The 24,562-nt window shown below is 48.6% G+C and overlaps 1 protein-coding gene across 1 annotated transcript; it reads left to right on the top strand.

Annotated features, from left to right (window-relative positions):
* Window positions 1-17,718: 17,718 nt before the first annotated feature.
* On the top strand, window positions 17,719-23,744 carry Med10 (mediator complex subunit 10). The gene is made up of 4 exons (XM_028873678.2): window positions 17,719-17,973; window positions 19,525-19,608; window positions 21,460-21,562; window positions 23,239-23,744. Exons 1-4 carry the CDS (start codon window positions 17,852-17,854, stop codon window positions 23,335-23,337), a joined length of 408 nt encoding a protein of 135 aa, XP_028729511.1. The 5' UTR covers window positions 17,719-17,851; the 3' UTR covers window positions 23,338-23,744.
* Window positions 23,745-24,562: the final 818 nt, after the last annotated feature.

Here is a 24,562-nt window from a genome sequence, read left to right as displayed (position 1 = left end):
TACACAGACATGGGGATACACATATTCTCTCTCTCTCTCTCTCTCTCTCTCTCTCTCTCTCTCTCTCTCTCACACACACACACACACACACACACACACACACACACACACCCTGAAGCATCCTCTGATGTAAAATGTAGCATAAACAGAATATCACTTGTGGCTCAGGGAAGAATACAGTGATCAAAAGTGTTTCTATTTTTGAATGTTTAATTGTATTTACTTATTTCAGATTTATATATGAAAGCTGTATATTAGCAGAGTATATACCATGTGACATTCCCACACAATGCATGCATTTGGCCATGCTCAAATTGGGCAAACTCCCCATCACCAAAGCCAATGGTCATTTCTTTATCATGGAAACACACAAATTTGTTTTCCAGTTTTGAAAATATACCAAATCACTGCTATCTAGCGCCACCCTAGAGAACCTCTCTCTCCTACGTGACTACAAATTATTACTCTTTCTTTTTACTTCTACTTTTAAAATAGATATTTTACAATATCTACAAAGGGTACAAAGGGTTGGGGCATAGCTTACTGGCAGAGTGCTTGCCAAGCATGCTCAAGGTCTTGGGTCCCTAGCATTTGCAGAAGAGGATTGAGAAAGAGAGTCAGGACCGTGTAAATTCACACACGGTTTGCACTGAAAATCAGCGCTAACCTGGGTGGAGATCTCGCGCTGATTCTGGGCTGAGTGAGTGGTCATGCCCTGAGGGCTGCAGGCTTGCTGGCATTTTGGATTTCTGTGTGAGAGAATGTGTGTCTGCTCACCAGGGACTCTTGTCATCATTCTATGTGGCATTTGGCCAGTTTTCAGAGGAGCCTGCTGGGAACTGGGAGGTCAAGCTGCCTCAGTCATCCCAGCTGCAGGTGACAAGGCAGAGAGGAAGTGCCAGTCACCCCGCCCACTGCCCACCTAGGGCTGTCGTTGGAAGGTCTCTCACACCGCCACTCACCCGCCCTCCTGGTGAGAACAATCTGCACTCCAAAAGTCAAGGGTCTTCACACATGTGTGTCCTCTCGCAAAGCTACGAGGGTCTCACTATGTCCCGTATTAGCTAACCTGTGATATTTCCCCTGGGAACAAACGCAGCATCATGGAGTGACACCCAGGTATAATCAGGGTGGGCGGGACTCTCCTGGGTGGGAGGCAGGTCCTTCCAACTTCCAGCCAAAGAGCCAGGGCCCAGGGGACTCAGCAGCAGTTGAGTGTGATTACAGCTTTGCCCTGGTCCTTTGCCCTGGTCTGCATCTGAGACATGGTCACACTTCCTGTCAACGTCTCAGCTCTGTAGCATTGGGGGGCAGTGTGCCCCACCCCAGGGCATGGGCCGTGTAACACACCCCAGGCTTTGGAAGTGAGTGGCCAGACGTTTCCACGGCTGAGCAGAACTTTGCCTGTGATCCTTTGACCTTACCCTCCAGCTCCTGCATCCTGCTCTAGGCCCAGCAGGTCCCAGAATGTGACTGTCCTTTTAGCGTGGGTTCTGGTGTGAGAAAACATCAGACAGCCCCAGCCCCCACACCCGACTCAGTCAGGTGTGCCCCACACCACACTCACAGCCGCTTTCCTGCCTCCTGAGGTGGAGAAAATATTTTCAGCAAGCCAGTGACTGGTTGTTGACACAGAAAAGGTTGGCGAATAAAATCAAAATTGACTGAGAATCTCTTCATTGTATGGTTTATTATTTCTTTTATTCTGGATACAGCAGTGTATTTTTTTTCTGCTGCTGTAACCAAATACCACAGAAAGAGTGAGCTTCCATGAGCAGAAGTTTATTTGGCTCATGGTTCCTGAGACCCTGAAAGGGAGATGAGGGGCCTGGCATCTTGTGAAGGCTTCCTTTTCTGATACTTTTTGTCTTTTACTTAATTATTTTTAAAACTGACATATAATTATTTCCTTTCCCCCTTCCTTTCCTCCCTCTGACTGTGCCATGAATTCCCTCACTCCCTGTCAAATTATGGCCTTTTTTATTAATTATTGTTACATATATACATACACGTGTATGGAGGGCATTGCATTTTATTTTCAGGGTTCAGTGTGAAGGTCCTACAGCTGCACACACATACACACACACACACACACACACACACACACACACGCACACACCCTGCTCTGCCCATTAACTTGGGTTTGTTTGTATATGATTTCAGAGCTGACCACTTGGTATTGAATAACTAATTAGAGGGCTCTTCCTTGGGGAATACGATTTCTCCCATTCTCAGCGTTCCGTAGTGTCCTGTAGTCCTTTGTCTGTGGGTGGGTCCCTGTGAGAGTCCCCCTTCTATGTGAGCATGCCATATGTGAGAACATCTCTGGGCACTGTCCTCGTTCAGGTCTTATGGCAGCCATGTTGTCCAAGTATCATGGGTGAGACTTCCCTGATGTTTCAAGGAGACACAATCCCACAGCAGATTTCCTGGAGTGAGGGAGGCCTGCTTTGCTTCATGGTACATGGTGGAAGGCACCACAAGGTGAGAGAGAAGGGGGAGAGAGAGAGAGAGAGAGAGAGAGAGAGAGAGAGAGAGAGAGAGAGAGAGAGAGATATTGAGAGAGAGAGAGAGAATATGCACAAGTATTTGAAGTTTTGTAAGAAACCACCCTCCAGGATGAAATCCACTTCTGTGGCAACGGTATGGATATTTTACGAACTCAGAGCCCTGAGCCCCAATCACCTCTTCACGTTCCCGTATCTAACATAGCAGCTCCAGTTTTCAACACTCACACTCCTTCAAGCCACAGACAGCACCATCATTTTCTTGTCAGACATCACCACCTGTCACAAACTCAGGTTCCTAAGTTCTTCCTTCTGTGTTTCTGCAGATGCGTCAGAGACAGAGAGAGGTATGGGCGGGCACCCACCAGGTTGTCCATGCCTTCCAGTGGGGGACCTTGCATTTTTAGGGTCCAGCATGAAGGTCCTATGGCTGCACATGCAGAAAGTGGGCACAAGGAGCTAAGCACTTGACACTCAGGGAAGCTTTAAAGTCTTCCAGAGCCCAGCTTCTTCCCATCTGAGTGGAGCTGACGTCCCAGCAGCCTCAACAGATAAGCTGCAAGGCTGCCCGGGCCCTAAGAATTGGCCCTTCCAAGGCTACATCTGCCATGGAAGACCCATTGGGTGCCTCCCCAGAGTCAATGGCAGGTCCATGTCTGTTTCAGCTGTCTGGGTGGGACCATATACATATACTCATCTACGTGTTTGCTACAGGAAGTCGGACTGAACTTGAGCTTTCAGCCTCTGCATGGTAGAAGAGACTGTAAAGTTTCTGAGTATCTGTTCCAAGGTATCCATCTTGGTTCTGCTTCTCCATTGTTTTTATTAGTGTGTACTGATTACCTAAAAATAGGTTCCAATTCGGTATTTTCATGCACAGATGTAATATATTTTGATCATATTTATCCCCATTGTCATTGGTGGTAGTCTGAATGAGAATAGCCCCCATAGGCCCATATGTTTGAATGCTTGGCTCCTAGTTAGTGGACCTGTTTGGGAAGGATCAGGAGGTGTGACTTTGTTGGAGGGAGTACAGCCTGGGAGGGGGTGTGTCACTGGGGATGGGCTTCAAGGTTTCGGAAGCCCAACCCAGGCCTAGTCTCTCTCTTCTGCCTGCTGTCTGTGGATCAGGGTGTAAGGCTCTCAGCTACTGCTCCAGTGCCAGGCCTGTCTGCTTCTGGCCCTGATAATCATGGGCGAACCCTCTAAGACTGTGAGCAAGCCTCCGATTACATTCTCTGCTTTAAAGAGTTGCCCTGGTCCTGGTGTCTCCGTAGTGCAATGGAACAGTAGCTAAGATGTCATTCATCCCTTAGCCCCACCCACCGGATTCCCCTTTGCCATCTACTTGTCCCCCATTTACTTCCATGTTTCCCCACTAGATTCCACATACACAGAACGCAGGATATTTGTCTTTCTGAGACTGGCTATTTTGCCAAACATGATGGTCTTTACTTCTATCTGAACGACATGATTCTATTCATGGCTGAAAAACACACCAGTGCTTCTTCCTCTCGCCCCTCCCCCACTCCCTCTTCCCTCCATTGGGATTACAAATTTAATTTGAGAAGTAAACTTGAGACGTAAGTTCCAGTGCCTCCTCTTTATGTCTCATCCAGCACAGGGACACTTGGATTAGTGGGGTCTCCTGCCGTGTTTCTCATGAGGGAGGTTTTTTTTTTGTTTTTTTTTTTTTTTTTTTTTTTTGTTTTTTTTTCTCGACAGGGTTTCTCTGTGTAGCTTTACGCCTTTCCTGGAACTCGCTTTGGAGACCAGGCTGGCCTCAAACTCACAGAGATCCGCCTGCCTCTGCCTCCCGAGTGCTGGGATTAAAGACGTGTGCCACCACCGCCCAGCTTATGAGGGAGTTTTTATTGCTTAGGATTTCCTCCTGGTCTCAGGCATGCTTAGGTTCCTGCCTACCACATGCCCATAATGTTCATGTGGCAGGTAGAATAATATCCATGCAAAGCTTGATCTACTCTCTAGGACCTGTGCTGTGTCCACAGTCAGGAAGTTAGAGGGAATATGACTGTTAATCAGTTGCTCTGACCGCAGGGATATTATTTTAATATCCAGGGGTTCAATAATCACATCCTTATAAATGAGACATGCAGAGAATATGGATTCAGAGAAGGGGATGTTAGGACAGGACAGGGTCTGGGTGATGTGGAGATGGCAGAGAGGCCCAGAGAATACAGGTGGCCTCCAGAGTTGGAAGAGTCAGGGACCAGATCCTACTCTGAGGGCTCCTGAAGATACTCTGGTTTTTGTCCTGTAAGACTCACATCAACTTCAGAACTTAAGAGAAGTAGGCATGCATTGTTCTATCCACTGTGTGTGCGGTCATTTGTTACAGCGGCCTTAGGAGCTTCTAACATTATCCCAGAATCATGATAGTAAGAACAACCGTCCTGTTCCTGTTTATCAGAAACTATCCCTTGTAGAGGAGGCCAAGAGATAAAGGAGAGTGGGATTCTAGGCTCTGACTGCTGTCTTTAGTTACAGTTTAATTCTTCAGTGCTGTGGGTAGATCCCAGGGCCCTGCACAAACCAGGAGAGACTCCATCGCTGACGTCTGCCTTTCGTGTCTTCTTTGCTGAATTTCCTGTAATAAATAGCTCCTTCTCTCCCCTGTGCAGTGTGTTCCTACCTCTTTCTTCTCTCAGCTAGGTTTGCTCCTTAGGCCTTGGCGTGAGAGCCACAGGGGTCTTTGTGGAGGGGAAGGTGACAACCAGGGGACCTTAGGAAGCACACCTAGATTTCGTGGTGATTGCTTTTTGCTTTCTGGACATGTCTGTCCCAAGTCTCCAGAGATGAGCAGAGTGTACACAGGGCATACTGTCTGATAGGCTGGGAAATGTCACTCAGGGACCAGACCAGCTCCCAGCTTCCATGTGGTGGGCAGGAAAGAACAGGTATACGGCCTGTCACACTGAGAGTTGACTGCACCTGTGATAATGCCTTGTCTCAAGCGTCCTTCCTACTTGGTCCTGTCCTATTCCCAAGGTTGTTAGCGAAGGTCCCTTGTGTAACAACAAATCCTTCACAGCAGCTGCTGTCCCTCTACCTCTACTCTGAGGAGGGAGACACCGCTTAGACATTTTCCCTATGGAGCATCAATGATTCGGAAACAGGAACTCTGGCAAACATCCCCTGCCCCTTCTCCCCAAGTTCTGTCCTTTTCCTTAGGACAAAAAATAGGAATTTAGTTTAAAAATATAGGCATTCTACATGCTTGCCACCCCACCCTGCCCCAGGGCCTGTCTGGCGGCTCTGAGGGTCTGGCTCATCCTGTGCTATTGGATCCCTGGGCACCACATCTGCTCAGCTTCCCATCTTCCAGCCCTGACTACAGGCAGTCTCAGACTCAGTACTCTTCCAGGAGACTATGAATATGGTTTCCTCTCAGGTTCCTGCTCTACAGGAGTCAGGATAATGTGCTGAGTCTGCCAGTGCTCCCAGGGTGAGCTGTGTGCCACCACGTCCTTAGGGACATGCACTTTAAAAGTGGCAGTGAGTGAGCATGATTCCAAGGTGTCTCCTGCCAAAGGCCTGGTTGAATGAGTCATCTTGGCTGGCTTTGTGCTGGCCTCAAGTGGTGCAGAAACTCTTTCATTAGTGATGGAAGAACAGTTGTCCCTCAGGGAGGATCTGGATAAAAAGGACAGAACACCTTTATTCGGAGTATCGTCAGAGTGTCATCAGGATGTGACATCCAGGGGACATCTCAGAAGCAGCATTTCAGCTGCTCAAGTATTGGGTTTCAGGTGAGGCAATACTCAGGTAGCAGCTTCTTCCATCATGGTGTCCACCCATCTATGGACCATCATCACTGAGCTAGTCTGAGGAACAAAAAGGTGTCAGTCTCCATCCTTGAAGCACTGTCGGGGAGATGTGTAGACAACTATTGAGTTAGCAATACTCCCTCTGGAATAATATCCAAGATGGGGTGGGGATGTAGCTCAGTTGGTAGAGTGGATGCCCAGCACGCACATGCCCTGGGTTCAAGGCCCACTACTGTATAAACCAAGCATTGTGGTGTACACCTGTAATCCCAGCACTCAGGAAGTGGAGGCGGGTAGATCAAAAGTCCAACGTTGTCCTCAGCTACACTGTGAGTTCCAGGGCAGACTGGGCTACGTGAGACCTTGCCTTAAAAATAAATAATAATAGTCACAGACATCGAGTGTGTAACATAGGACAAATTCTGTAACCAGAAGGCCACGTATCTCATCTCACTTTTACTCCCCAGCTTATAGTAACCATGTTCACCGATGCTGCTGCTTGTTCTAGTATGGCATGCCTGACAACGGACCTTTCACATATCCCAAGAACTCCAGTGTTTTTTTTTTGTTTGTTTTTATGGAGACGGCTGGGTTTTTATCCCCCCCCCCATCCCATTCCCAACCAATGATTTAGTTCTGAGAAGGACAGGGTTTAGTCTTTCTGGGAGCCCTGAGACTGACTCTGCTGTGGGGTGGGGGTGCCTTGTGTTTGAGGGACCCCAGTGTTCTCACTATTCAGACCTTCGCAGCGGTGGGCCAGATTCCCAGTCTTCTCCCTCCCCATGCTCCTTTCTTGGGTCGTAGCATAGTGGCCAGACAGTGCTTCCTTCTCCTTTTGTTCCCTCTTTTAGTCTCTCTCAAGCTTGCTTGTTCTAAGAGTTGCTAGATGCTGAAACCCATCTTAACATGTGCTTCTTGGGGGCCTGGATCACCTCAACTGCAGCCACCTCCTGAGATGTTAAGGAGAGAAGCTTTCTCCTGCACAGTAGAACCATGTCTCTATTCTGAGGTGTACAGACATTCATCATGGCCCCTCTGAGTTTCCACCTTCCATGTCCATATATTTCTACTTAGTTCCTTGAAGAAAAAAAAACCCACAAAACAAAACACAAACAGCCTCATGGGCACCTACTTCAGATGCTCATTCCTGGAGGATTCCCAGCTAGCTGTCTTCCATGATCAGACCACAGCAGAGGTCCTGGTCCACATGCACCATGACCTTCTGCACACTAAGGCTTTGCTTTCTGGGGTATCACAATAAGAAGAGGAAACTCATAGCTCAACTTGAGTGGCATTTTGTTTCGCAAAGAGCCAGGAAGTACCAGAGCTTAAGCATCATGCTTAAGGCCCTTGTAGGGTAAAAACTGCCACGAAGTCTAGGAAATTTTTTTCTTCTGTGCGCTCATAATTTTTCATCATCTCTATTTCTGTAGTGTATTCTGTTGTCTTTTTTGAAATTATGACAAGTTTTTAGCAAGAACTTGATAGCGTAGGTCAGTTGCACACTTCGTTTGCTGATTGTCACGCAGGCCACTCAGTCAGCTGTCCAGATGTCATCTTACTTTTCTCTCTAAGTCTTTCTCATGTGAGTACTGTTATGCAGAATTCAAGGTAGAGCTACAAATACTACATGTTAAAAAAAAAAAAAAAAAGAAAAGGGAAGTCTTGCTCTTAGTGCTCCCAGTATATAAATAGGATGTGGTTCTGTTTATGTTGCATAAATCAAGTGCTTTCATGTGAGCTCCATGAATGACCTGGTACCTAATGCACTTGTATATTTGTGTAGTGATGCGGCACATGGTTAAAAATATCTTCCATCAGCTAAATTATTTGACCTTAAAATTCTGTGCTTAGGAAAAAGATGGCTTAGATTTATTTGCACATGAGAGATTCACATTGCAATTGTTGCATCTAATGGCTATAAAGAATAAGTGAGATAATCTGTAGAATATGCTAAAAATGTCAGATTGTCGACAGTATGATCCTGTCACCACTGCCACCACCATCATCACCATCACAATCATCATCACCATCACAATCCTCATCATCATCACCATCATCACCATCACCATCATCACCATCATCATCACCATCATCATCACCACCATCATCACCATCACCATCATCATCATCACCATCACCACCATCACCATCATCATCATCATCATCATCATCACCATCACCATTATCACAGCCATGGCAGTGTTACAAATCTCCCTTTTGCCGGAACTGCTAATGTGCTGAAAATCCACAATGAAAGGCAAAAGAAACCAGCTGCTTCACCCTCTTGATAGGAGAACTGCTTTTTTCCCCCAAGCTAAACTGAAACTGGTTCTTAGAATAACTTAGAATGAATAGTAAAAATGTTCAAAACGACAACAGTAAGGACTGAGAGTGCTGATAAGGCAATAGTTGTTACACGAATAAAAAAAAGAACACGTAGTCCTCAGATGCCAAGATCAGGGAGCTCAAAGTGAAGAAATGTCCCAGTGTCAGCTCCTGGGGACTTCAGAAGTTGTGTCCAGCACAGGACTTCCTATGTGCACCATGCTCCCAGGATGCCTTTGATTTACTGGTATTTCCCAGCCTTAATTTCATTTACCTTTATAACCCTATTCCTCTTCTATTGCTGTGATAAAACACCACGGTCGAGGCAGCTTGTAGAAGGAAGAGTTTGTTTGGGCTTACCGTTCCAGAAGGATACGCATCTGTGATGTCGGGGTGGAGGTGCGGTGGCTGGATCTGGAAGCTGAGAGGTGACAACTGGAACCAGCAGGAAGCAGTGAGTAAACTGGGAGTTGACAGCCTGCCTCCAGTGACATGATTCCTTCAGAGAGACCACATCTCCCAAGCCTCCCCGAACAGGGCTACCAACTGGAACAAGTGTCCAAAAGTCTAAAACTCTGGAGGAGATACCATTCAAAAGTCCACAAGTCCACCCTGTTCAAATTGTAAAACATTTCTTACAGACAAATCAACAGTATGCAGCATGCTTCACAATGAGAAAGCAGCCACGGCTTCATGGCTCAGAACAGAACGAGGAAGCTAATGTTGATCTGAGCAGTTTTCACATGCTCCGGCCTCAGCAGAAAACTGTAATCACTGGATCCATAATTTTGGACAAGTTGTAGGGAATTGCTTCGGAAGTACTCTGAACCTCTGCATCTGTCGTGTCTCAGAGAGTAGAGGGGAAGCTGATGGGAATCGTCGTTAGAGATGCTGGAGAATTACAATCCACAACGATGTTCAATGGTTACCACATCATACCCCTGTGGCTAGATAAGAGTAAACTCAGTGTCTTATGGTCACTGTCTGGACAGGTGGCAGTTTCTGGAGAAAAGAGGCAGGGTTTAGACTTGTTGGTATCCCTGAATGGACACTAGTCCACTCAAGCACGTGGCTGTGGCAGGCCTTGCCTTTTTCTCCAGTTCCCCTCACTTCCCGCTCCCTGCCTGTCTAAGAACTGGTCATCACATTCCTGAAGCTGGTCGCCGAGGTCTGTTCCCTTATCTGGCTACTTCCTCTTCCTGAGGCTGACTACCAAGGTCCAGCTACCAAAGCATTGAAGTCCAGCTATCACAAGCCCCCTTTGGCTCACCTAATTAACCCATCCAATCAAATTAGACACTTCATCCTACACGGGGTTTTTCCTTGTACCTTTATAAACCACCATTTTCCTATGTGCCTTGTCTGTCTCCCCTCTATCAGAGGCAGTCCTTTGTCTTCCAAGACAAATACCCCGCCCCCTTTCCTTTATCCCTTCCCCTTCTCCCTTGACCTCTATGTCCTGTCTTTGTCCCTTATCCCACCCTCTGCCCCTGTGGGGCAAATAAATCTCCTTTGTGCTGAGAACTTGGTCTGAGAACTTGGTCTTTGGGGTCCTGAGCCAATACTTTGTCAATTCCAGCAACTCAGAATGTGACATCTTTCTCGAGGAAATACAATATACATCATCAGTGTGAGTGTTAGTTTAATATGAATAATGCTCTCATAAAAAGAGGAAATATTGACACAGACATATACACAAGGAGAGGGCTAGGACTCAGATTTCTTAGGCTGGCTTTCAGGATTTGCTCTGGGCAGTCCAATCGTGGCTGTCTCATAGTGGAAAGGCAGACATGGAAAGCCTGGGAATCTGGTAATTGTTCAGTCTGGGAGGTTGGGCGTCTCTGCAATCACTGTCTATCGATGAAGTCCTGGAGGACTCCTGCAGGGCTGAAGTTTGTCAGTCTACGTTGGAATCCCGACAGCGTTGAATTTAATACTGTCCATCAGGACAGATGGACTTGCTGATGAGAGTGAGGGCAGGCAGCGTGAGTGGGCTGCCAGCAGAAGGTGTGGTCCCCAAGGGGGGTGCTTCAGTTGCATGGACTTTAGTTGATTTCAGATGTAGCCGAGTTGACAACCAAGATTAGCCATCACATTCCCTGGAAACCACAAAGGAAGCAGTCTTCTGAGCTCCCCCAACACATTGATCTAGGACTTTAGCCTCCAGGCCTGCGAACATTACATTTCTGTGGTTTAAGCTGGCTAGCACCCAGTGTTTTGTTATAGAGCCCAGGAGGACCAGTTCACAGGGACCACAGTAGAGGACATGAGGTGGCCATTACCAGACAAGGCTGCAGATGGAAGAGAAGGCAGTTGTGGAGAACATGCCCAGGCAACATTTCTGTGACCGAAGCTTCTCTTAGACCTGGTCCCACCACGAGCTCCGCTTTCTTGTTCTGGAGGCAACAGAAACAGCCCGCCAAGTTCGGAGAATGAACAAGGGAGGGATGTGGCAGATGGAGTCTTAAGAAAAACATATGCTAGCACCCATTTCTCTGGACTATTTGAAAGGCATATTGCTGCCAGACCCAAGTCCACAGGAATGTTATAGCAAGTCTGAAGAATTACAGCTGCAAAGGAAATTTAGGCAAACTTTGGTTTCTTTCTGCTACCTTTCCTGCCCCCCCCCTTTTCCCTTAGCCTTCAGATGATCAAAAGCAGTTCATTGATCTTGTTCACACATGTGCTGGGCTCTAGGGGATGAGTAAGATTAGAATATTGTCTTCAAATGCTTATAACATAGCAGGGGAATGAAATGTCTGTCATTTTTGTTGTTGTTGCTATAACAAAATACCCGAGGCTGGGTAAATGATAAGGCGTTTATCTGGCTCATGCGTTCAGTCACTGAACTGCATGGTGCCAGAACGCTACTAGCATGCTGGGAAGAACTCCTGGCTGCATCCAACATGAAAGAGAGAGAAGAAAGGACATGTGAGAAGAAATGCAGAGGTCACATGGAGAGGAAGGAAGCAGGAAACCCAGGAGGGGGTGCCTTTGCATCTTGGCAGCCATCTTCTGTTGCAGAGTTATCCACTCTTACCAGACCGGACAGACTCTCCAGAGATGGCATTAGCCCATCCATAAGAACGGAGCCCCTGGGTCCTCCTTACCTTACACTCGGTCCCACATCTTCGCGCTCCAGTCAGCTCAGCACCACCACATTGGGGAGCAACATATAAACCTCTGGGAGTCAAGCTACATCCTGACCAGAGCACTGTGGGATTGCTATGGTGTAAACGAATGTTAAGGTTAAATCGCTCTCAGGGTTAGAACAGCCAAGTCCAGAACAGTGAGGAGAGCAAACGAGAGGGCTTACAGGTGGCTAAGAGGCAGCCAGACTGGGACAAGAGGGAACAGGAAAGCCAGTCTTCCAAGGCTCCTGCTGACTTCCAAGCCCTGCCTGAGAAACATGGGCAAGGCATCACCGCCCTTTCCCCCAGTTAACGTCTCAACTTTGTGGTCATGCCTTTATGCACATTCCAATATCTAATGTATCTAGCTGGAGCGAACTGAATTGTGGGTAAAGATGGCGTCTAAGAAAGTCACTGCCTATTCTAGGGAGGAGATCATCCCAGATCACCTCAGGAGTGGACAAGAGGAGGGGGAATGGTAGACCAGACCTGGGTGTCCAGGTATGAGAGGCAGGCCTTGGCTCTGCTGCTCTGATCTGTCTATGCTTCACCTGGAAGGTAAACTTTCTTTTACTTTCTCACCTGCTAAAATAAACCTTGGTTCCTTTCCAGCTCTCCCAGTGCCCTAGTAGGCCTTCTCTAGGAACACAAGAGCCCAGGCTGCTGCTGTGATTAAGACCATAACCACAGAGTAATCCCCTTGGCATCCACGGCAGCATAGACACTCAGGAACCGTAGTGACAGGACAGGAGGCATTTACAAGTTTAGTGTTTAAAAAAGAATCTGATATCTTGTAAAGGCTTTTGTAGCTATTATTTACCAGGTTTAGAAAATGCCCTATTCTTTCTTTTTTATACCATTTCTTTATTTTAAAAAGTCATAAATATAATTGAAATTTATCTGTTTAAAAAAATCTTGAGATTTTCCCCCCTTATTTCTTAAATATCCTAGTTACAGAAGTAAATTTTCTGATATTTAGTCATTTACATAGCCCTAGGAAAACCACCACTAGATGATTTATTTTTCTCAAAAGGGATGAATTACAGGTTTCATTTTATAAAAATGACTCCAGAAGATTCACCCCTGCCCCCAGGCCCTGCTCTTTCAATACAATGATTTCTTAGAGTGTGAGTTGATGTTCCTTTCCTGGGATTCTGAATGTGCCATGGCTATGGTGGGACTTCCAAGGTGAGGTCATAATAGGTGGGCGTAGCTGCTTCAATCTGCTTTTCTGGAGCAGAATGCTCTGGCATCCAAACACCATGAGGTGAAGATGCCCCAAATCCATCAGGGACATCTGCTAGCAAGAGAATGATAGCCTTCAGTCTGAGGTTTAGCTAGCATCCACTAATGTGGCAACACTGGACTGCACGCACCATCTTGACCGTAAGTCCTGCGACCTGAGGTCACACCAACTCAGCTGAAAAGACATGCGCCAGAGTATGCTGTGAATGCCGCACAGCGCCCATCTCTCAGGTGTGTGAGTGAAACTAAAATCTGAGGTTATAAACTGCCAAGTCCAGGAGATGTTTGTTATGCAGAGATTTGTTTAGTATTTTGGCAACTGCTTTCTTTTAAAAATATATTCCGTTATTTAAAATTTTTCATAGGAGGATGTATTGTATGTTAAGCACATTCCCGCTGCACCCCCTCCCCCGCCAGCTCCCCTGTGATAGCTAGCACTTTGCTTTTCAACTGAGGCAGCAGCACATCTTCACTGTTTTGTCTCAAGTGTACATTAACTCCCCAGCCCTGGGTCATAACCTAGTTCAAAGGGATCTTGATCATCTATCTCTTCCACAGAATATCACACTGGTCCACTTTATTGATGACAGTGCTAGTTGGGTCACGTGACAGGAGGTAACAACCACTTTGGACTTGCTGGTAAAGGATATGCACATGAGAGGATTGGAAATAAATGCAATCAAAGTTCAAGTGACTTCTACCTCCGGGAGGTTTCTGGGAGTCCACCGCTGTGGGGCATGCGGATATATTCCTTTTAAGTGAAGGGTAAGTTACCTGGGCCATTCACTACCAAGAAAGAAACACAATGCTTAACAGGTCTGCTTGAATTCTGGAGGCAGAACATTCCCCTCCCGAATGTGTTATTCCAGCTCTTATACCCAGGGACTTGGAAAGCGGCTGGCTTTGTGCGGGGCCTGGAACAGCAGAAGGCTGCTCAGCACACCCAGGCTGCCGTGCAGGCAGCGAAGTCCTTTGGACCACATGGTCCAGCAGACAACGGCACTTGAGGTGTCAGCGGCAGTCAGGGATGTTGTTTGGAGCCTTTGAAGACCTCTAGGTGAGCAAGGCTCTGCCATCATCTGCAGACAACTATTCTCTCGAGAGATAACTCGTGGTCTGGTAGGCCTTACTGGAAACTGAATAACTGACAGTGACCATCAAGTTACCATGCGATCTGAGCTGCCCACCATGAGCTGGGTATTATCTGATCGATCAAGCCTTAGAGTTAGACAAGCACATCACTAATCCATTCATCAAACAGAAGTGGCGTATTTGTGATCCTGAGGGCACAAGTGAGTTGCTCAAATGCTCATGGTTTCTACTCTTGTTACAATGCCTTCTGCCCCAAAGCATGAAGCTACAGCTTTTTATGTGATGTGTCTTGTGATCAGTTGACTGAGGAAGAGAGAAGAGGGCCTGGCTTATTGATGCTTCTGCACTATCTGCAGGCACCAACTAGAAGTGGACAGTTGCAGCATTACAGCCTCCTTCTGAGACAACCCTGAAAGACACAAGTGCATGGAAATCTCACAGTAGGCAGAACCTTGGGGAGGATACATGGTCTTACATTTTGTTTGGAAGGAGAAAGGGGCAGATGTGCAGTTCTTTACTGATTCATGGACTGTAGAAAAAGGATTGGCTGGATGATCAGGGACTTGGGAAGAGTGTGATTGGAAAATTGGTGAGAAAGATACCTGGGAAGAAGAATGTGAATAGATCTCTCCAAATGGTGAAGAATGTGAAGATATTGTGTCCCTGTAAATGCTCATGAAAAGGTGATTTCAGCCGAGGAGAAGTTCAATAACCAAGTATATAGGATGACTGGTTCTGTGGACAGTCAGCATGTTTCCCCAGCCATTCCTGTCATTGCCCAGTGAACATGCTTGGGCATACATACACATATATGAAGTGTGATCCTAATTAGTCTTCTTAATAAAAGCTCAGAGTCAGATATCCAGGGTGAAAGCTGAGAGATCAGGGAAGCAGACCAGCAGTCACTAGAGAGTTCTTACCTCTACAAATTCTTCAACCAAATGGGGGTGCTGAGATCCTGTCTCCACCCACCTTATAGGTCTGTCTCTACCTACCTAGTACTGGGATTAAAGGCCTGTACCACCACTGCCCAGCTCTGTTTCTCTTTTAGAATGAATCAATCTCTTGCTGTTCAGGGTGGCCTTGAACTCCTGATCTTCCTGCTTCCTCCTCCCAAGTGCTGGGATTAAAGGTGTGTGCGCCACCGCACTGGCCTGAGCCCTCTAAATGGTTAACTAGTGGCTAGCTCCACCTTCTGATCTCTAGGCAAGCTTTATTTGTCAGAATACAAACAAAATATCACACAACACATATATTAGGCCAGTATTTTCATTTTCTTTCCTCTGTTTCATTATCATGTGATATAATATCAGTGGTCAAATGTTGTAAATGTGTATTATCACATTTAAGTTATAAGACACTATGGGACATTATGACTTATTCTAAAATATGTCATGTTTGCAGTTGTGTGTGATAGTTATATCACATTAGATGGAATTGTGACCTAGTTATTGTTTTATTTTGTAAATTAAGCATGCCACAAGGAGGTTTGATTATGTATCAAGTTGACAAGGGGTGAACTTGTGATGACTAAACTTGGTTGTCAAGTTGACTGCCTTTGAAATAAACTAAAACTCAAGCTGCTGGGCACTCTACTGATGCAGTTTCTTTCTTTTCCAGAAAGGGTTTCACTATGTAGCTCTGGCTGTCCTGAGGCTCTGTATGTAGAATGGGCTTGGTTGGCCTCGAACTTACAGACATATGACTGTCTCTGCCTCCCAAGTGCTGGTATTACAGGTGTGGGCTCCACTATGCCCAGAGGTATTCTCTTACTCAGAACATTTAAAGCACCCTAAATCTGGGCCATACCCACTGGTGACAGTTCATATAATAAATATCATAAATATGTAAATACAAAAAATAAAGAAACTTTGCTTTTTGCCTGCTCACCCTCGCTCTCTCTGGTGAGTTCACCTCTCCTGTTGCTGGAGCCTGTACTAAGTTCAGCTTCCTCAAGGTGCCAACAAAGACCAAAATCCAGAGCCTCTCCAGGAATCTTCTGGGACTCTAGCCATAATTTGAACCTGAAGAGACATGCAGCCCCGTGGACTAAACAAGTACCAGATTCTCAGATTCCACCAGGAGACGGCCTTTCTTTACTAACTAGACCATACCCTGCCAGCCAGTCTAATATCACCCCCATACATAAAAATAAATAGACATGCACCCAGTATATCACTTCTGGGCATTTAGAGAACTGTGATGGCTATTCTTGGTTGTTAACTGACTACATTTGGAATTAACTGTAATCCAGAAACAAAGGTCATACCTGTGAGGGATTTTTTTTTTTTTTTTTTTTTGCTTGGTTTGAAGTGGGTGGATCCACTTCTAGTCTGGATCTTTCAGGTAGGAAGACAGATGTCTCTGATCTAAATCTGGAGGCAGGAAGATACAGTTTTAATCTGGCCCACACCTTCTACTGGAAGCCTATAGAAGGACCCATGTTTACTCTTTGCCTGCTCATCCTCACCTTGCTAGTGCATCCATTTCATCCCTGGCATTAGAGCCTACTTCTCTGGGATTCCAGCATATACTGAAGAGCAGCTCAGACATCCAGTCTCATGGACTGAGCAACTACTGGATTCCCGCACTTTCTGTTCACAGGCAGCCATTGGTGGATTACCTGGACTGAAGCCTGTAAATCATTCTAATAAACCCCTCCCATATATATGAAATATGTAAAGGAGAATAGACATATTCCATATACATATGAAATATATATGGAGAGAGATTCACTCTGTCAGTCCTGTTAGTCTAGAGAACCCTGACTAATACAGAGAACCCTTATACATCCATCTGCACCCCCCTCTCCCTGTTCTTCTGTCCGACTAGTCCATTGTCTACCTTTCATGAGGATTGAAAGATTGTTCGACTTATATTTTTCCTTCTAGCCCTTCAGGACTGATTTTCACATCAAAGTCATCATACCTTTTAAATTGAGCTGGGAAATGCTCCTTTTCTAGCCCCTAAAAGAGTCTGTGAAAGTTTGAAATCATTTTTCTTTAATGTTTGATTCATTTAAAAAGTGAGTGTGAAAAGCATCCAGGGCTTAGGCCTTTTTTTTTTTTTTTTTTTTTTTTGAAAGAGATTTTTTTTTGCCTCCTGGCCAGTTTTAAAAAGCATGGCTTTATTTTGATTTTCCAGTTTAGATGCATTTACTTATTAAGCATTTTGTGTCCGTTGTGTGTAGGCGTGCTAGCAACACAGCACATGTATGGAGGTCTGAGAACTCCGGGTAGGATTCTGTTCTTTTCTGCCACGTAGGTTCCTGGGGATTGAACTCAGGTTGTCAGGTTTGGCAGCAAGCGTCTTCACGCACGGAGCCATCTCACTGGGCCCAGATTTGTTTATCTTTTAAAGAAAACTGCTTTTCTCTCCCAGATTTCGAACACACAAGGTTCAGTGTAACTAAATTATGCTCCTTCGCTCTAGCTTTCTTCTTTCCTTCCCCGATGAGACTTGGTTTTCCTTCATTGAAGGATGCTGGGCACCAGCTAAGAGTTTTCACTGTCGCCTCGTCTTTATTTTCCTCGCCCTTTACACCTAACATCTGCTCTGCTCACTTTAGACGTCTCCCGGCCAAGGGATTCAGCCTCGCCTGGCCCCGCCCCGCAGCGACTAGGCCCCGCCCCCGCGGAGGCCCCGCCCTTCCTCCCGTGGAAACGGAAGTGGGCGTCTGGAAGCCGGAAGCGGGAGCGCGGCTGCCGAACTCGAGTAGCTGCGAGCTGCCGCGGCCGAGGGGCGGCGGGCGGAGCTGGCGATGGCGGAGAAGTTTGACCACCTGGAGGAGCACCTGGAGAAGTTCGTGGAGAACATTCGGCAGCTCGGCATCATCGTCAGCGACTTCCAGCCCAGCAGCCAGGCCGGGCTCAGCCAGAAACTGTGAGCGGCGGCGGGGCGGGAGTCGGTGCGGAGCCCCGCAGGGGAGGCGGCTCCACCCTGAGTCCACGGGGAGGAGGCTGGCGCCAGTCTGACCCTGCAGGGCAGTCTGGGATTACGCTGACCCCACGGGGAGGCAGGCACCACCCCACCGCATCCCATCCCACCCCACCGCATCCCATCCCATCCCACCCCACCGCATCCCATCCCATCCCACCCCACCGCATCCCACCGCACCGCACCGCATCGCACCCCACCTCACCGCACCCCACCGCACCCATCCCACCCACCACCCCACCCCACCGCACCCACCCACCTCACCGCACCCCACCGCATCCCATCCCACCCCACCCACCGCACCCCACCTCACACGCATCCACCCACCGCATCCCATCCCATCCCACCCCACCGCATCCCATCCCACCCCACCCCACCCACTGGGGAGGCTGACCCCTCTCCTAACTTAAAGAGGAGCATGCACCTCCCGAGGGCTACCTGCTGCAGAGGCCTGACTGGGGAAGAAGGCCACAGAGGGTTGATTTTTTCTTTTTTTTGGCCAGTACCTTTGTGCTGGTCATGCTGCCTGGTTTTGGAATGGCGGACAGGGAAACAGAATGTCCAAGAGACGGCCTCACTGCTGCCGTACAGGGGAAACCCTCCAGGGCTTGGGGCAGCTAGGTGATCCAGCGTGGTTCTGTCTGGAAGGAGCTGAGTTTCAGCTCGGGAGGGTGGGTTTCTTCCTCGCAGACTGTGGGTACTGTCCGCCCTGAAACCCCATCCAGCGACGCGTGTTCCAGAAAGCTTTGCTCTTTCCTCACCTCCATCCCGTGTTCAGAAGGAAAATTATTAAGTATTGAGGGTATTTTTTTTTTTTTAAAGTTCAAAGGTGTCCCCAGAATCCTGTGGCAACTGAGGGTTCAGGTGTGAGCAGTACAGGGTGAAGCCTGTTGAGGGTGGTGAGGGTCTCCTGACTTCCCTCTGACCCAGCCACTGTAAGCTGTCTTGGGTACTCCCGGGGAGAAAGGCTAACAGCAGGGCACAGGCAGAGCAAGCAGGTATTCAGGGTTCATCTAGGAGGCTGGGAGAAGACAGCCACCCCCAGCTGAGACACCCAGCTCAGCAGAAAGGCAAGGCCTGCCTCTAGTGTCTGGACCTGGAAATCCGCTCTAACCCCCCACCATCATGGTCCCTAGAAGCCATCCTGACCCACAGTTCAGTCTGTTAAAGCTGAGTGTGAGGACGTATCTAAAGCTGAGATGTGTCCCGGAGTAAAGGGCAGTGGGGGCAGTGGGTATCTTGCACTCCCCCGCAGGGAGGACTTTGTGGGACGCAAGCAAGCTGGAGCATTGCCTAGACCCGAGCCTGCTGAGGCTGGCTTTGTTGTTTTTCCCAGGGCCCCATCCTTCTCTTACCTAGTTAGTGTGGCTATCTTATCCCCAGCTGCCTCCTCGATGATCTGCCCCGTGTCCCCGACCTGAAACTCAGTGCTGTGTGTGAGCTCTGCTTGTCCTGTAGTCTGAGCTAACCATACGCCCCACTCTGCCTTTTTCCCAGGAACTTCATTGTTACGGGCTTACAGGACATAGATAAGTGCAGGCAGCAGCTGCATGACATCACGGTGCCTCTAGAAGTCTTTGAGTGAGTATCACTGGGATCTCTGTTGGCTCTGAATCTGGGTTCGCTGTGCGGCGTGTCAGTGACCGTGAGGGAGGCATGGCCCAGGTGCTGCGGAACTGCCTGTGAGCAAAGCAGACAGGAATGCCTGTCTTCATGGAATGTAGTGGACTGGTGGGGCTCAAAAATGGGTGAGTGTCACTCCAGGGTTGTGCTTTTGACCGGTCACATGAAAATGAGAAATCAAAAGCTTGTTAAATATATAAAAAAGCAGGTTTCTGAGTTCAGTGGAGAACAGCCTCAGGCCAGAGAAAAACCTCATAATTCATTAAGTAAAGAGCTGTAGCTGGATGTGGTGGCCCACGACTTGATCCCAGTACTTAGGAGGTAGAGGCAGGTGGTTTTGATCCCAGCACTTAGGAGGTAGAGGCAGGTGGTTCTCGATGAGTTTGAGGCCAGCCTGGTCTACAGAGAGTCCCAGGACAGCCAGGGATACACAGAGAAATCCTGTCTTGAAAACAAAAACAAGAGTTGCATGTGAGCTGTAATACAAAATAAAAAAAATATACACACAGACATCTGGGAAAACAACTTGGTCTGGTGTTTGAGAAGGTTCCTGTGGTGAACTGGGCCAGGGAGGTGGTCCCTCTACTGCTGGGAGGAAGCAGACCTCACCAGAGTCCTGTGGACGCGTCAAAGCAGTGGCTGGGGAGAGTGGCCTGCAGACTGAAGGAGCAGGTGCCTTCAGCGTGTTTCCCGTGGGCTGTGCACGCACTGGGAGGAATACAGGCTCCCGTGACTGGCAGCACACGGCCGGTCCGGAGCAAGGATGGGATAACCTCTCAGCACTTCATCCCAGTGTTGGGCTTTGTGCATCCACAGTGGTCGGCTTCAACTTTTCAGTCTTAGAAAACGACAACCTCCCCAGGCTGTGGAGGAGCCACGTGCTTACTTAACTCACACGAATGGTGTGCCTTGTATGCTCTTCTGTTGTTTGAAACACTTTTACTAGAAGTTACCAGAATCTGCTGCTTTTATTACATCATTACAAATACACCAAACTGAAAAGAAAACTCTAGAAATTGGTATTTTTCCTGTTTGTCATAAAGGTGTGGTGGTAGTCTTTCTCTATAATGCATAATGCAGCTGAATGATTCAGATTTATCCATTGTACAGAAATAGCCAGGTAGTCCGTCCTTGGTAAAATCTGGATATTGTGGGCAGTGGGTTTCATGTCATCAGGATATGTTGGAGTTTTGGCTTAACATGTTGACACTGTCAGGATAATTGTATTGTCTTGGAATAACTGGAGAGAAGCACCCTGTTGCATTAGGTCACTGGAGTGTGTACAATAAGGTAGTGTATTGAGAACACCCTCTCCCACCAGGTGGACACGGTGTCCTGCCTGTGGCTCCCCTGCTGCTCCCTTTAGCTTCCACACGCAGCATGTCCTGAGCAATCAGACCGGTCTGGAGTGGACTCCACATCCCAGCTGTGCCTGTCACAGGCCTGAGCTCCTGCTCAGTTAACTTGAAGAGCTTCTTTATCATACAGCTGAGGATCCAGAAGGTAGCAGCGTATGTGCGCTTGTTTCTTTTTATGCAGAGGCACTGTGAGTGGTGAGTCTGAACAGATGTAAAGGGGTAGAGCTTGTGATGCTTTCTGGGGTTCACAGTGAGCATTACTTGATGCGTGAACTGCTAGAAATAGCGGTGCTTGCTTGGTAAGTTTGAAAATTTCAAAGAGCCTGGTTCCTAGACTGGCCCCGTGAAGGCGTGTCTGTTGGCGGTTTTTTGTTTTGTTTTTGTTTTGTCCTAATTTCTAGAAACCTGAGGTTAGTTGAGTTGGCCGTGACTGAGATGTTCTTGTTTGCAGATACATCGATCAAGGTCGGAATCCCCAGCTCTACACCAAAGAGTGCCTGGAGAGGGCTCTGGCTAAAAATGAGCAAGTTAAGGGGAAGATTGACACCATGAAGGTAAGACAGCCCGCCTGTCGTGTCAGCGTGCACACCTTCGAGAGCGCCGAACGGGCATGCAAGCGTGGCTGACGGACTCTTGTGACTGCCCCCCAGCAGGGTTTCAACATGTGTAATAGTTGTCCTGTGACAAACAGGAGAACAGATAGGCAGCCTTACACTTTGTCTGGTGATGTCCCTGGCCGGCAGGGCTTTCAGTGTGGCTTTCCTGTTTGACTTCCCTTGGGTGAGATCTAATTCAGTGCACCTGGTACGATTCTGTGTTGACCCTGACTGGAGGCCTCTTCTGTGCCAATGGGCTGCAGGTGGAGGATTCTGGAAGGTTTGTGCTGTCGCTGGGGTCTGACCTCCGGACCCCTGGAAGCTCCCATGTCACTTCACACAGAGAACTTGGAGATTTAGGGAGCTGTGTCCTGAACATGAACTGCAGTTGTCCCTCTCAGGTCACTGAAATGTGGTTCAGATGGTGCTTGGTTTTCTCTTTTTGGACCTTACTGGCCTCGGTGGATGCGGCGTGTGTGGCCTGCAGAGAGAGCACTGGGTACTCCCGTGTCTTCCGGGCTCCCTGCTAGCACCCAGGCCCTGGCTTGTGTTCTCTTCTCCTCGTGAGCTTGCTTCCTTTGAGAGGCTCCCAGGGTGTCTTTCCCCAGGTGCTGGGCGGGTGCCTGGTTTCCTTTCTCCACCCGCTGTCCCCTCTGCCTGCTGTTGAAGCCCCGCCATTGTCTGCCCCTGCGCCGCCCACTCCCGGCTGCTGTCGGCGGCGGGCACACGTGTGCTGCCCGTGTCTGCTGCGCCCCAGGCTGCACAGAGGGAACCTGTGGCTCAGGAGTGAGGTTGGGCTCCCTCAGATGACACGCCGCCGCAGAAGTGGGAGTGGTCTGCTTAGCATTGAGCCCATACGTCATCTCTCCCGTCAGCTTGGGTTGGGGACTTCCTGGACGCCCAGCAGAAGCCCCCTGTGGACTGACTGACCCTTGGGACTGAGGCTTCCGGTCCCACTGGCATCTTAGGCTCGTTGCCTTGGCCTGTGCTGGAGTGCACTGCCCACTGATGGGTGCCCGGGTGGTTAATCTTCCTCGTGCACCTGTGGCACTTGGTGTCATGTCTCACCTGAGAGCTATGGCAGTCTCAAGGCACACTTTGGCAGCCTGCGTGTCCGCAGTGGGCGCGGGTTAAAACATGGGAAGACGGTTTGCAGTTGTAGTGAAGCAGCATGTGGCTTCCTGACTGGCCTGTGGCCCCTAAGAGTCGAGGCTGGGGTGCAGGCACACGGGACGGCTGCTAAGACTCGGGTAGGACAGAGGTCAGGGGTGAGTGGCTGGAGAACCTGGGTGTTGGCAGGAGATGATGACTTTGCTCGGCTTGGGAAAGCTTCGGGAGGTCTTTGCACACGTGACTTTGGTGTGATTCCAGTGAGTAACTGTTGCAGTGAGTGTTACTTAAAATTCTAGTGTGAGTGTGGCCTGGGGAAGTCATCTCCACTGTGGGGCGGGGGCTGACTGGAGGGAAGTTGTCTTAAAGGTATAGTCCTCTCAGAGAGCTGGTGTCCCTGTACCACTCGTGTGATTGGCTCCATCCCTTTGGGTGGCCCAGTTGGGATTTTGGCCTCCTTGGAGGGGGGGTGGGTGCTGTCTATGTCTTGGATTTTTTTTTGACACAGCTATTTTTGTTTGTAGAAATTTAAAAGCCTGCTGATTCAGGAGCTTTCTAAAGTGTTTCCAGAAGACATGGCCAAGTACCGGAGCATTCGGGGGGAAGATCACCCACCTTCCTAAGTGTGTGAAGGCCCCCCATACCCCTGTAATTGCCGGACGACCCAGTGAGAAGCTGTGCCTGCCGATGCTGCCTTCCAGCCACGTGAACTGGCCTCGCCCTCCTCCTGCGCCCATCATTGACCTGTGCGCCTCGGGGCTGGAGGACTAGAGCTGTCCCAGCTGTCCTCAGCTTGTCCCTTGGTGGCCCCGTCTTTCTTAGGGAAAACAGGCAGGAAGACAGCCTTGCTGAAATGTGAAGTGTGATTGGGATTCTACTTGACACTTTCTTTTTATGTACTCCGTTCTGTTACAGTATCCTAAGACAAAACTGGGTTTTATATTTTACATTTTCAGATATGGTGCATAAGAACATAACTGTTTTCATGAGTTTCAGCTAAACATAATAAAGTCTTAAGTTTTACATGGCTCATTCCATGTAATTATTTCTGTAGCATTTTTACAAGGTAGAATAGTCCATTGTTAATTCCCTCAAGTGTTATAATATTCGTAAATGTTTTCTTCAGGCATATAGGTAGGAAAAGCTACATCCAGCTGGGCTCCCTTCCCACCGTCTCTTGTTTACAGGCGTGTGCTAAAGAACACAGACTGCTCACAGCACTGGAAACGCGGCAGGGCGGTGCTCCTCACCTCTAGTGTGGATGGAGTCCCCAGGGCGGTGCTCCTCACCTGTGGTGTGGATGGAGTCCGCAGGGCGGTGCTCCTCACCTGTAGTGTGGATGGAGTCTGGCAGGGGTGCTCCTCACCTGTAGTGTGGATGGAGTCCCCAGGGCGGTGCTCCTCACCTGTAGTGTGGATGGAGTCCCCAGGGCGGTGCTCCTCACCTGTAGTGTGGATGGAGTCCGGCAGGATGGTGCTCCTCACCTGTAGTGTGGATGGAGTCCGGCAGGACGGTGCTCCTCACCTGTAGTGTGGATGGAGTCCGGCAGGACGGTGCTCCTCACCTGTAGTGTGGGTGGAGTCCCCAGGACGGTGCTCCTCACCTGTAGTGTGGATGGAGTCCCCAGGGCGGTGCTCCTCACCTGTAGTGTGGATGGAGTCCCCAGGGCGGTGCTCCTCACCTGTAGTGTGGATGGAGTCCCCAGGACGGTGATCCTCACCTGTAGTGTGGATGGAGTCCCCAGGGCGGTGCTCCTCACCTGTAGTGTGGATGGAGTCCCCAGGGCGGTGCTCCTCACCTGTAGTGTGGATGGAGTCCCCAGGGCGGTGCTCCTCACCTGTAGTGTGG

The sequence above is a fragment of the Peromyscus leucopus genome, chromosome 19, assembly GCF_004664715.2.
Source record: "Peromyscus leucopus breed LL Stock chromosome 19, UCI_PerLeu_2.1, whole genome shotgun sequence".
Taxonomy (NCBI): Eukaryota; Metazoa; Chordata; class Mammalia; order Rodentia; family Cricetidae; genus Peromyscus; species Peromyscus leucopus.
The sequence above is the reverse complement of the archived record's forward strand: the minus strand, read 5'-3'. Positions and strand labels throughout refer to the sequence as shown.

Coding starts and splice junctions, on each gene's coding strand:
- Med10 (XM_028873678.2), top strand. CDS start 17,852: ATGGCGGAGAAGTTTGACCACCTGGAGGAGCACCTGGAGAAGTTCGTG. Junction 17,974..19,524: donor GCCGGGCTCAGCCAGAAACT/GTGAGCGGCGGC, acceptor CCTTTTTCCCAG/GAACTTCATTGTTACGGGCT. Junction 19,609..21,459: donor GTGCCTCTAGAAGTCTTTGA/GTGAGTATCACT, acceptor TCTTGTTTGCAG/ATACATCGATCAAGGTCGGA.